The sequence below is a fragment of the Nelumbo nucifera genome, chromosome 4 (assembly GCF_055504915.1).
Source record: "Nelumbo nucifera cultivar China Antique chromosome 4, China Antique-T2T, whole genome shotgun sequence".
NCBI classification, from domain to species: Eukaryota; Viridiplantae; Streptophyta; class Magnoliopsida; order Proteales; family Nelumbonaceae; genus Nelumbo; species Nelumbo nucifera.
In genome coordinates this window covers 13,454,537-13,466,678 of record NC_142652.1, presented here as the reverse complement: position 1 = coordinate 13,466,678, position 12,142 = coordinate 13,454,537, and the positions used below count along the sequence as shown (strand labels likewise).

The 12,142-nt window shown below is 37.8% G+C and overlaps 1 protein-coding gene and 1 pseudogene across 1 annotated transcript; both read right to left on the bottom strand.

Annotated features, from left to right (window-relative positions):
* Nucleotides 1–1,766: 1,766 nt before the first annotated feature.
* On the bottom strand, nt 1,767–2,150 carry LOC148792031 (protein RADIALIS-like 4 pseudogene; annotated as a pseudogene).
* Nucleotides 2,151–3,851: 1,701 nt separating this feature from the next.
* Nucleotides 3,852–12,142, bottom strand: LOC104607975 (aminoaldehyde dehydrogenase 2, peroxisomal-like). Its single transcript, XM_010273778.3, has 15 exons — nt 11,942–12,142; nt 11,485–11,627; nt 10,145–10,225; nt 9,914–10,062; nt 8,895–8,987; nt 8,676–8,799; nt 8,467–8,532; nt 8,316–8,382; nt 8,000–8,076; nt 5,792–5,905; nt 5,069–5,146; nt 4,718–4,869; nt 4,557–4,617; nt 4,262–4,368; nt 3,852–4,187 (listed from the first exon to the last, which is right to left on the bottom strand). Exons 1-15 carry the CDS (start codon nt 12,048–12,050, stop codon nt 4,088–4,090), a joined length of 1,521 nt encoding a protein of 506 aa, XP_010272080.1. The 5' UTR covers nt 12,051–12,142; the 3' UTR covers nt 3,852–4,087.

Here is a 12,142-nt window from a genome sequence, read left to right as displayed (position 1 = left end):
CCGTTTAGCACTACTTGGGCCCGGGCCATCACAAATCCTCACCGGGAACTTGCAAGCTAAGAATGAGAGAAGATTCACTTCACTGACTCAAACACACTCGTGGGCCCACATGAAGTTCGGGCTGGATAGGCTATGGCCTTGGAAGTAGGGCTGGAAGCCGGACTGGGTTAGGTCGGGTTGAGGCCGACCCTAAGATCTAAACCTCCAATCCTAATCTTAACCCAACCCAATCCTAACCTTAATCCTAATTAAATTCCTTTAAACCTAACACAATCCGAAGTCAATTTTGTGTTGGGTTGGGTTCGGGTTAGGCCTAATCCAACTTTCCTCTTGTCTCTTAAAATCTCATATAATTTATTGATTTTAGACCTTAACTCAACTTTCAGTATATATATTAATCATATGTTTCATTAGTATTTGTTTGTTGATTTTTTTTTTGTTCTTTTGATACAAAATTCAGAAAAACAAGTGTTAGAAATGACTATAGTTTATTATGAATTATGATTTACGATAAATCTTTTATGGGCGACAAACAACAGAGGGGAGATGAAGAGTAAAGTTTTCAAAAAACATAAAATGATGTTATTAAGGTTTTAGTCTTTCTGATTAGGATCAAGTGAAATGATTATCTTAAAAAAAATATATGATACTATGTGGCAGGGCCTATACAAATATCATACATTTAATCAAATTAGTGTGTGTTATATATTATATATAACATATATTTATATATGACATAGAATCATGTTTGGGTTGGATCAGGTTGCCTAAAGGATCAACCCTAACCAAACCCAAAATAAAATCGGATTAATGAATTTCAACCCTAATCTTAACCTGAACATCAACCTGACCCAACCCAACCCAACCCAACTTTTTTGGGTTGAGTTAGGGTTGGGTTCAGGCCAACCCGGCCCAAATTATAGCCTTACTTGGAAGTTCGAACCCAGCAAGCCCAGCCCAAAGTCAATTTACTAATGTGCCGCCGAGCCAACTGACTGCGGCGGCAAGTCCAAGCAGATATCAGACAAAAAGTATCTACAAATACGATAACCATCTATTTATGGGCCAGTTGAGAATTTACTATGTACCCTCATGATTATGACTAGTTTTTTCTATAAAAAAATAAATAAATAAAAAAAAAGGTCCACATTCTACAAGCTCTTGTTCGTAACAAAAGGTTTCTTGTATCGGTCCCGCGTTAGAGGGAAATTTCCTATCTGAACGTTTTAGGCGTAGAGAAGTACAACCTCCATTTCCTTGTCTGTCTCCATTCAAATTCAACAATCAACACCCTCATCAGTCATCTCCCTCCATGCCTCCCTGCTAGCATTTCCCCTTCAGTTTCTGTGCTGAAGTCGTCTTTAATTCGTGGAAGCAATACCAAGTTGCAACTTCAGTGTTTTTTTTTGGGTAAATTATAAAGACCTCCTATATTTTGTTTTGCGACAATGACCCCCTCTGTACTATGACTGTGAGACAAAGACTCTCTTTCATTAGCCTTCCGTTGAATTTCACCATTACAATATATTTTAATCTCCATACTACCCTTGTAATAACTATTCGAACAATTAGAAGAAAAATACTGTTCCTCTTTCGGACCTCACGATATACGAACAACAGCTGTTCGCTCTATCCAATCGATTATCAACAAAACATCCCCTCTAGGTCTGAGAGGCTCCAAAACCAAAGTTCCAATCAAGTCAGGCCACCTTCTCGGAACATCCAACTACATTGTCAAAATCGGACTGGGCACACCAAAACAAGATTTATGGGTGAACATCGACATTGGAAGCAGCTTGAGTTGGGTCCGATGCCAACCCGCCTGAATCAGTGCCCAACCCAGTTCCAAAATTATAGTTCAACCTCTTATTAGCAGCCCGAGAAGCAGAAGTAGGAAAGAGGTGCTGATCTTTGCTGCTGGCAGCCTCCTCCTTGACGTAAGTGGGAATCGGGATTCGGTCCGACTCAATTGCATCTACATCCTCGACCAAAAGCTCGTAGTGTTTATTCAGTTCAGCTACAATCTTACTTGGAAACATGGAAGCAATCTTCTCCCATCGGTCTTTTGAGTCATCAGCAGCCCAGTGCATTGCAATTGTAGTCTCGAACGCCTTCTCCTCCTCTTTGCTCCATCTTCCTACACTAGCCATGATCGTTCGTCTAGTACTATTCCAATCAAGCTCATTCTATACCAAACAATGACAGTGACAGATTAATTACAAGAATCCGGTTTCTTTCGCTAGCATGGCTATTTGGCTATGTTGAGACGCAAGGAGGGAAGAATGAAGGTGCGGAGGATAGAGAGATGGGTATCAATGGAGATAAAGTTTTTAAGGATGGATCAGTTATCATGTTCAAACAATACATATACTCTCTCTCATGACTCTTTTTTCACTTAGACATAGTAATCATGGAGTTCATGGAGTGTGTAAAGGGGTGATTGGTGAGGAGAAGACAAGAGCCAGAGAATCTTTTCAAAAATCTAACTACTGCATCATCAGATGAACTGTAACTTTGGAGCAGTTAGTACAGGGTTGGCATAGAAATCTTGTTTTGGTGTGCCAAATCCGATCTCATCTGTAAGGAATGGAAAACAGAAGAAATAGGAAAGAAGAAAAGGGAAGGGGAAGAAGAGAGATTGAGAGAGAGAAAGATGAAGGATTTCAATAGAAGTCCGTCACCACTGGTATTGTGAGGGTGAGGTCGGGAAAGATAAACAATGCTTTTCTTCCAATTGTCAGAATAATTATTATAAGGGTAATATGGAAATTAAAAAATATTGCAATGGCAAATTTCAACGGAAGGATAACAAAGAAGTATTTGTCTCACAGTCATAAGGGGGGTCTTTGTCGCAAAACAAAGTACAGGGGATCTTTGCCACAGAACCCATGGTAAGGGGGGTCTTTGTAATTTACCCCTTTTTTTTAAACTGTTTCGGGCATGTGGGATTAGATTCGGTCGGTCATTAGACTCGTTGCTTTGCTCTCTGCAGGAGAGAGGAGAGAGAAGCAAAATATTGTTAAATTATTGTCCCAGGACCCAGGGTATGAATGAAACGTTGCATCTCATTCAAGTTCCAACAAACATACGCTGCTGTCATCACTCTGGGGTCTGAACTGAACCCAAAAGCTTTGTAAACTACAATAGTTTTATAGTTGCACGATAAGAAGAAATAGTCAATTGCAGTTTACAACATGATTATCGTGTTCCGACTTCCAACTTGCTAAATACGTATACGAAAGGATTCAGTCGATGCCGTCAATACAAATCGGTGACGCAAAAATTTTACTAATGCTATGCTGTAATCCTGTTTGATAAATGTTCTCACTCATTTAAAAAGCATCCCGTTTGCCCCCAATAATTACCAAGTACTAATTGATAAATATGATCCAACTAAGTTGATGAGGAGGAGAGCATGGTTTGAATTTTGAAACACGAAATCTGACTAAAACAATTGATTGGACAATCTTACACCCGCTCAGACTGGATTTCAAATCAAAATCTGCCAAAATAGTAGAAAGTGCATCTTTAAATCCGCAAATTCATGCTCTGCAAACTGCAATATCTTATGGAGAGCCAAATTGTGGAACCAGAAAAGCTTGCGGAGTTGAGGTTTGAATCGCACAAGTACAAATTGGAGGATTTCAGAATCACGTCTATAAAAGTGTTATACTATATTAACACTTCATTTTTCCAGTGTAATACTATATTGGTCTGGAATACCTGAAAAGGGGTTTCGATCCAGACTTGTTGTTTTCAGATGTTTCTGTATGCTCTCCGTCGCTTGCTCATTACATTCGATAAGAGAGTTCCCCGGCCCCAAACGAGGCCTTCATCATATAACATAACAATTAAATGGCAATATCTATTCTCTTCATAACCATAACATTGTTTCTCAAGGGCGTACAACGGTAGAAGCTTTTTTAGGTTTTACTCAATCAAGTGAACAAAGAGTTCCGGTTTCTTACCCAATAATTTCTAAGATGAACTACAATGTTTATTTACCATTTTATTATCAATCTAACCATCGCCGTGGTCAAGTTCAATACTTAGCATTCTACATTTCTATCGAGCGCTCTGGAAATTTTCACAACATTGAAGGAGAGGGAGGTCTCTGATACCATCCCCATGGTTCATCTGATGTGTACTGTGTAACCTGCTTCACGGTCAAGTAGTTGTCCAACCCCCTGCAAAACAGACTCTTTCAGTATATACCGGTGGCGCTAACAGATGCATTTGACTTAAAATTTAGGATTCTCACCATTCTCCTAGTTCACGCCCAAAACCACTCCGTTTATTGCCTCCCCAGGGAGCCTGACAGAAGCAGGGCTGAGAGCAGTTCACCCAAACAACTCCTGCCTGAAAAGCCTGTGCACCAGAAATACAAAGGGTTGTTGAACATTTCTTTTTTATCCTTTAAAGTCTCTGAAAAGAGGTCAATACCATGCACAAGGGTGATTGGATCTACTTAAGAGTTTGGATGGAATTTTTTTTTCAACTTTGACTCAATTTCAGGTTTCATGGCTGTTATTTACTTGGCATGAATTTAATTATACCTTGGATACGCGCTCACACCTTTCCAGGTCATTTGAAATTACTGCTGCGCCCAGGCCATAACTGTAAAAAGGTCAATAGCACATCTCAATCAAATTCAAAAATCTCAAACCAAAGGTTAAAGTCAAAACAAGTTTGCAAAGAAATACTCAGATTAGCTCACCGGGAATCATTAGCTAATTCAATTGCTTCTTCTTCGGTACTAAATATTTTAGCACATAAAACAGGCCCAAAAACCTCTTCCCGCCAAATTTGCATAGATGTATTTACGTCTGTTATGATGGTTGGCTCGACAAAAAACCCCTTCTTCAGATGCTGTCGTTCATTTGTGAGATCATTCAGTCATACACCAATAAATCAGTAGTAAAAACAGTCCAGATACTACTAGGGCTGCAACATGGGCAGGCTCGAGTAGAGCATTTGCCAAAATTTGAATCCCAATGATGTGTAAATTCAAGTCAGGTACCTGACTGGCACGGTTGCACCCTTAGATACTACTAGCAGAATAATTTACCTGTGGGCGGCAACCTCCACATAGAACTGTTGCACCTTCATTCTTGGCTGTTTGAATAAACTTCTGAATCTTCTCATACTGATGTAAACAGAGAAAATTAGATGGTCTCATCTCATACCAGTTCCATTGAAAGACATTAAAACTCAAATAAAAGGACACAGTTATTCATTTCTCAAGTTGCAATATTTGTGTTCCCTTAGGCTCAGTTTGGAAGGAGTACAAATACAAATATGTATAGTACAGATAATACAATATAAAGTTTTGCACTCTACATATTTGTATTTGTACTCCTCCCAAACTGAGCTTTAAGCTCATAACAGGAAGAGCAGACAAAAGAGAGACTTCTTTTTTTACAAATCTGCATGCAGAAGTTGGGTAAAAAATTATCCTACAACAAACAAAATGAAGATTTCCACAGAAAAATGCTAGTAAAACTTGTTGGTTATGTGAATATTTATCCATCTTATGGATGCTTCACTAGAAATAAATTGCACCATCATCATACTACTAAAAGAAGTACAAGAATTATTGACATAGAAGAATTTTTCTATCATTATAGTAGGATATTTAATTTTTTTATCAATAATAAACCAATGGTCCACAACAGTCAGTAAAGTCAAAGAAGAATAGATTCCAGATCTTTGTCAATCATAAAAGATTTCTACAATTTGCAAGGTAGAAAAGTATGGGACAAGTAAAGTATTAATGAGAAAGCTTCCTTACCTGCCCTTCACTAACAACAGGGCCAAGTCTGCAGCCTTCTTCCAAGGGATCTGAAATCTTGATGTTTTTGGTCCATTTAACAAGTCTCTCAAGAAATGCCTTGGCAATGCTTTCCTGAAATTTTATACACAATATAACTACAAAAATATGATAAAAAAAGGACTTTTCCTGAAATTTTATATTATACAAAGGGACATCTCTCTTCATATAACCAGTATACATGGAATGTTTGGTGGAGTATATATAATATACCTCGACCCTTAAAGCCTTGATTAACATATCTATGCACAATCAATTCGGGGTACATGACAGTGTTTGTCTATTAACATATTTAATGGACATGGACATAAATCCTTGTTCTTCAAAAGTGCAACAAATGAAATCATCTAAATAATAATAATAATAATAATAATCAGCACTCCCTGCAGAGAACTTATGAAATCATCTAAAAACATCTATATTTAGGTTGGCAAACCATATGGTCAAATTTGGCTGCAGGAAAAAGCCTATCATAACAAGAAAAATGTGAAAAAACAAACAGACTCCTTGATTCATTGAGGGCACATAAAATGCAGAAAGCATGATAAAAGAGTAGAAGTAGCACCTATTTTTTGTAATGCATAAAAAGAAATCTTTCCAGTTTCCATTAAGGTACAAATAAGATAGGAACCATTTTTCAGAGAATTCATCTGGTTACCAATGTGTTTTAATCTCAAAAGAATAAAATATTAGGTGAAGTGGTAAGCAAACATTAATACAAAGAGCCTTAGCAAGGCTTCAGATCCATTACCTACCAATTTGTTCATTATCATAGATTTTGCGAGGGATAGACTGCAGAGCACAAATTAGAATTTCTCATGAGATCAAGGTTCAAAACTTTGTCACATATCTGCCTGTATCGGCCGATACGTATCGTACCGGAGCCTTCCTGATATGCCCCTACAGGGGTGTTTCGGGTCGGTGAGTGGTTCAGGGGGTAGACTGGCCCCTCTGAACCAGATTCAGGAAAAAAAAACAGTACAGATACAGGCCGATATGCCCTACCAGCATACCGCCCTGTATGATATTTTGAACTTTGCATGAGATGAACCAAGTTGGAAGACACCACCTGTTGCACTGGAACAAAGTGTGCTCCAAGAGAGGGCTTCACTTGGACCCTGATAGGCCATTCATATAACTTTTTCCAGAGATGTTTCTGATAAGACCCAGAAACTTGACACACAAATCTCAGACACACAGCAGAATTCACACAACTAGAACATCAACAAAGGAACTGGTATTCATTCAGAAGAAAAGAAGAACATTAACGGTTGGTCAGTTCTTCGAGAGACCGCCGGCTCTCCCAAGCATTCACTGAATTCTTTACTCAGCAAAAGTCTCCCTCCCCCATCCCCCAAAGCCCCTTCTTATACTCTTCTTACAGCATAACTGACTCCCTCAATAAATGCCCAGCTGGCCAAGTTATAAATGCCCACACTCTTCTTATTCCTAACTGACATAGCTATAAATGCCTCAAGACTCTCCTTATTCCCTCCAGCCATAATTGCCCCCATGTTCAATTATTTCCCCCCTTAGCCGAAAGCTGAGGAAGTCAAAAGTGGAAGGAAAGTGCTACAAGAGATGGAGGAAGTGGGATCACAAGTAGGAAGTCAAAAGTTGCATCATCAATTGGGAACTTAACCAACAGATGCCTAATAGCAAGACTTAATCAAGTGAATGTAAGCATCTCTTGAAGAATAGTCCTATTTGGTCTTTGGATACAGGGAACTCCCTGGTCAATTCTTCTTGTGTCTCTTGTAGGAATTGAAAGAGGAAATATCCCAAAAATTCATAGCCAACGAATCCTGTCTAAAGCTGCTTTCTTATAATGGATATCCTTGCTTGACAAAAACCTACAATAAGTCCTCCAAATATTTTGTTGCACTATGGATATCGTTCTACTTTCCAAGCATTTGGTTATTATTGGGTAATTTTACTGAAAGAAAAATGTATGATAGTAAGAAACTGTCCACTTGCCTAAAAGATAATAGGTAAACCAACAATAATTTGAAGCACTTTAGCAAATCCATGTTATTTATCAGTTTCTTCAATACCTAGCTTCCTTTGCAGACAAACTTGAGTAAATTGGGAGAGAATGTAGATTTACCAAAGACACGAAAAAATGCTTTTATGTGTAGTGTGGTTACCTAGTTTATATCTCATACTTACATGCAAAATAAGACGAGATGTGGCACTGCAGATTTGGCCATTTGTCCAAAAACAACCAAAAAGGGTCCACTCCACAGCTGCCCAGAATGATAGACAAAAAGTAAATATCTATACAAGGTTTTGCAGTAAAATTATGTGGTGGCAGGTCGGAGTGCCTAAAGGCTTAAAATAATAGATAAGAAGCTCCAACAATCAGTTTTCCCCATGCATGATAAGTTACAATCTTTTCCTCTGAAGAGGAATTTCAAATTAACGATTTCCCCACCCACAGGGAAAACTGTTAAAAAAGACTCCTCACTTGCTCGCAGGCACTAACCTTTCTCAATATCCACATCTTCAAAGACAATGATTGGACTTTTCCCACCAAGTTCCAATGTAATAGGCTGCCATGCCAACCAAATTATCAGCTTAAAAAATGAAAATAGATTTGGCAAGAATTATAACTAGAAAATAAGGCTTGAACATGCCTTAACAACTTGAGCAGCAGCAGTCATGATCTTGCTTCCCGTTGCACTGCTTCCAGTGAACGCAACCTGAAATATACCATGCATAACATACATGATATAGTGTATCAAGAGATACAACAATAATACAATAATCAGATTGAAAGAAACACTAATAAGATCAGATTCCACATTACTTCCTCAACATAAAAACAACCAAAAACACACTGGACCTTGTTTACATCAGGATGAGATGCCAAAGGAGCACCAGCTTCCACACCCAATCCAGTCACAATGTTTAGCACACCAGCAGGAAGGCCTACTTCTCTACATACTTCAGCCAACTCTAAACAAGTCCTGCAAATGAAAGCATAATAAAATACCATTTCAGGACAGGTAAATGAAAGGATTTTGTGTGTGTGTGTGTGAGAAAGAGAGAGAGAGAGAGTTACACAGATGCCAACTCAGATGGCTTTAATATAGCTGCACAACCAGCAGCAAGGGCAGGAGCAACCTTCCATGTAGCCATCAAAAGAGGATAGTTCCTTCAGTGAACAGGGGATAGAAGAGATTGTTAAAAGTCACCAAGTATTGAGCTCATTGATGCCAATAATGAGTAAAATGATAGTTCTTTATGTTAAGATCAAGAAAGAATTTAAAGAAATATGTAATAACTTGGGGACTAGAAGTTGTTCTAAAAGCATAAGTGTCCATTGTAGTTTGTAGATGTAGGAGTGCATATACATAAAGGCATAAAGCTAACTGCTTTATGCAAGCTTATAACTTAGAAAGAGGATGGGCTTTGTATGCTCGCAAAAAGCATTCCAGCATGTAGCATTCCATTTGTCAGCTATTGCCATCTAAATACATGAAATTTCTAATGCACAGTGCTAGCTTGTAAAGGCATTGTTTCATATGACAGGTTATCCATGGAAAGCTGTGAACTACAAAGACCAACAGAATCAGAGTAGCAGATGATGGTGGACCAAGTTCATGATCCATCATTCAAATCTTAACTTGGTGAGTCATAACAAGCGACTGCATACTTAAACATTTGATATCCATACTGTAATAGACAAGCTAATACACATCAATATCCTCAGAAACATCAAATAAGAAAATCCCACAGCCAAATCTATTGCAAGGTTACAAATACCCAAATCGATTACTTAATTGAAACACATAAAGGGGATGCAAGTGCCTAATACAAATCATTGTTTACATGTACCAAATAACCGTGAGTTTCCAAATAGATGACATTATATTATCATCATCAAAACAGGCTAGCCTCAAATCCTGTGTTGTAAAACTTATAAATAGAATTGAATACAGTTAATCTTTCTAAATGTTAAAGAAAATCCAAAAATATAGGGAAAGGAAAAAAAGAGATAAAAGGTAAAACATGGTAGTTAAATAAAAAATGAGAAAGAGAGAGAGGACTAATGATGATGAAGAGGAAGAAATCAGATACCAAGGAGTAATCAACCCAACAACACCAATGGGTTCCTTAAGAACATGACACTTAAATGCCTCCATAGGAAGAGAGACAGGAGCTTTTTGCTTTGTATCTAAAGCTTCTGCAAGTTCTGCATAATACTCAAAACATGAAGCAACATCATCCTGCATGACATGATAGAACAGATAAGATAACATGCATGGAATTCAAGGCATTTGACTTTCAAAAGACATCAGAAACAAATACCATGTCCCATGCTGCTTCATCCAGTGGCTTTCCACAATCAAGAGTTTCTAGCTTAGCTAGCTCATCCTTTCTGTCCTTTATCTGATTGCAATTGAAAAATTTGAAAATTCCATATCCAAAATATAGGAAAGAAAAGTAGTAAAGTACAATAATTTTTTAAGACTGTTCACTAAAGTGAAAAACTTAAGTCAGCGATAAACACTTGAAAACAAGGCAGCTTATTTACTTCACACTATATTATACCTTAATGAGGAATGCTTCTTTTTTTGGGTGTGTGTGTGCGCACGCGCATGCGCGTATGCGTGCATGTGTTAAGTTTTAAGACAACTTCTGCAGAGAACTGCAAGGAACTCTACCTAACTGGTTTCCTACAGTATAAACTGTGTCCCTAAAGAAAAAATGGATCACAGTTTGTATCCAAAACCATTTCAGGCTTTTGCAAACCTGATGTACACAACACTAGTTTTATTTAATGGTCACCCAGAAATTTGTTAAGGATGGAATACATGGTGTAATCTGGATGATAAGGGAAAAAAAAATATTGTAATCTACAGTTCTATACTACTGACACTAGTGAGCAGTAAATTAGAAAAAAAAAAACAATTTAAAGAACAAAGCATCACATTCCGTGTTTTTGAACCTTAGAATGATTTGTAGATTAAGGTGCTTATTGATAACAGCCAAAATGGCTGAACCGAATGGTTGAAACTGAAGCTTTGGTTGAGTACTGTAACTAGAAGGTTCTATTAATTAATTATTTTATCCACCGGATGACAAGGCAATGAGTCATTCAGTTTAGCCACTGCGGCACCTGATACTTCCGAGCTTTGGGACTATGAGTTGTAATTGTAATTTAGATATGCAAGAGATGGAAAAGTAATAGTTTCCATGCAAGAGGCATTTATATTGTAAAAATGAAGTCTGAAAGTTAGTTTCCTCCCTGAGAAAAATATTAAACATATCAATCACAATGAACAATGCAGAAGCCAAAAATCCAAAAAAAAAAAAATCTAGTCCGACATTATTCCATTATATTCTAGGAGCTGTCAAGCTCGGCATGCAAGCCAACAAGTACCATATCAAAAAGAAATCCAGCCTGCAACCATACAGTCTTCCCAAGCAAAATACTTCCCATTTTCCAACATAATTTACCCAGATAATAATACAAGTAAAATTGCAGAAGGCAGATCATAAATTCATAACTAATAGTAAACTAAGTATTCTTATGGTCGGAAAGGGATTCCAAGCCAATTGGATAGCTCTGGAACAGATAAAACACCGAATTCAAGGCAGTAGAACTACACTAACTTGAAAATCCGCCAAACAAACACATCAAATACCTTTGCAGCAATGGCACGTAAATACTTGGCGCGATAAGCCCCGGAAGCCGATGCCCAATATTTCCCTCCGTTCCTGGAGAGGGCCCTCCGAGCAGCATCCACTGCCAACTCCACATCTTCGGCAGTCGCCGCAGGTATATCCCCTGAAACACGTCGCAAGCTCAACAAAATCAGATGTGTGATAAACCAACCTTCTAGCGGTTTAGATCACTTATTATAATACAAATAAAAATAATAGAAATTAGAGAAGCCCGAGGAAAGGAAAAAAAAAATAAGAATCCGCATAAAAAATACAGCATAGTAAGCAATTGAGTAACTCTGAAGAAGTAAATCGGAAAAATCTAACAGAAATTCTTGGTTGGCATGATCAACTCAATCAGAAAAAAAAAAAAAAAGAATTTGGTAGAAATGGCAAAAGATAATCAAACAAAATAAAATATCAAAGGGAACATGGAACCTAAGATCTCTTCAGTGGTGGGGTTGATGATCGGGTATCGTTTTTTCTTGATGGGTTCCCTCCATTCTCCGTTGATGAAAAGTTGACGAGAGGGTATATGGATCGCCATTTCTGCTGCAGAAGTGAAGAAAGAGACAATGAGTGGAGAATGATAGGACTGAGAGGACTATAAAAGAGTTTCCCTTTTTACTGAAAAAATAT

Coding starts and splice junctions, on each gene's coding strand:
- LOC104607975 (XM_010273778.3), bottom strand. CDS start 12,050: ATGGCGATCCATATACCCTCTCGTCAACTTTTCATCAACGGAGAATGG. Junction 8,383..8,466: donor CTGCTGCTCAAGTTGTTAAG/GCATGTTCAAGC, acceptor TTGGCATGGCAG/CCTATTACATTGGAACTTGG. Junction 5,147..5,791: donor CTGTTGTTAGTGAAGGGCAG/GTAAGGAAGCTT, acceptor TGTTTACATCAG/TATGAGAAGATTCAGAAGTT.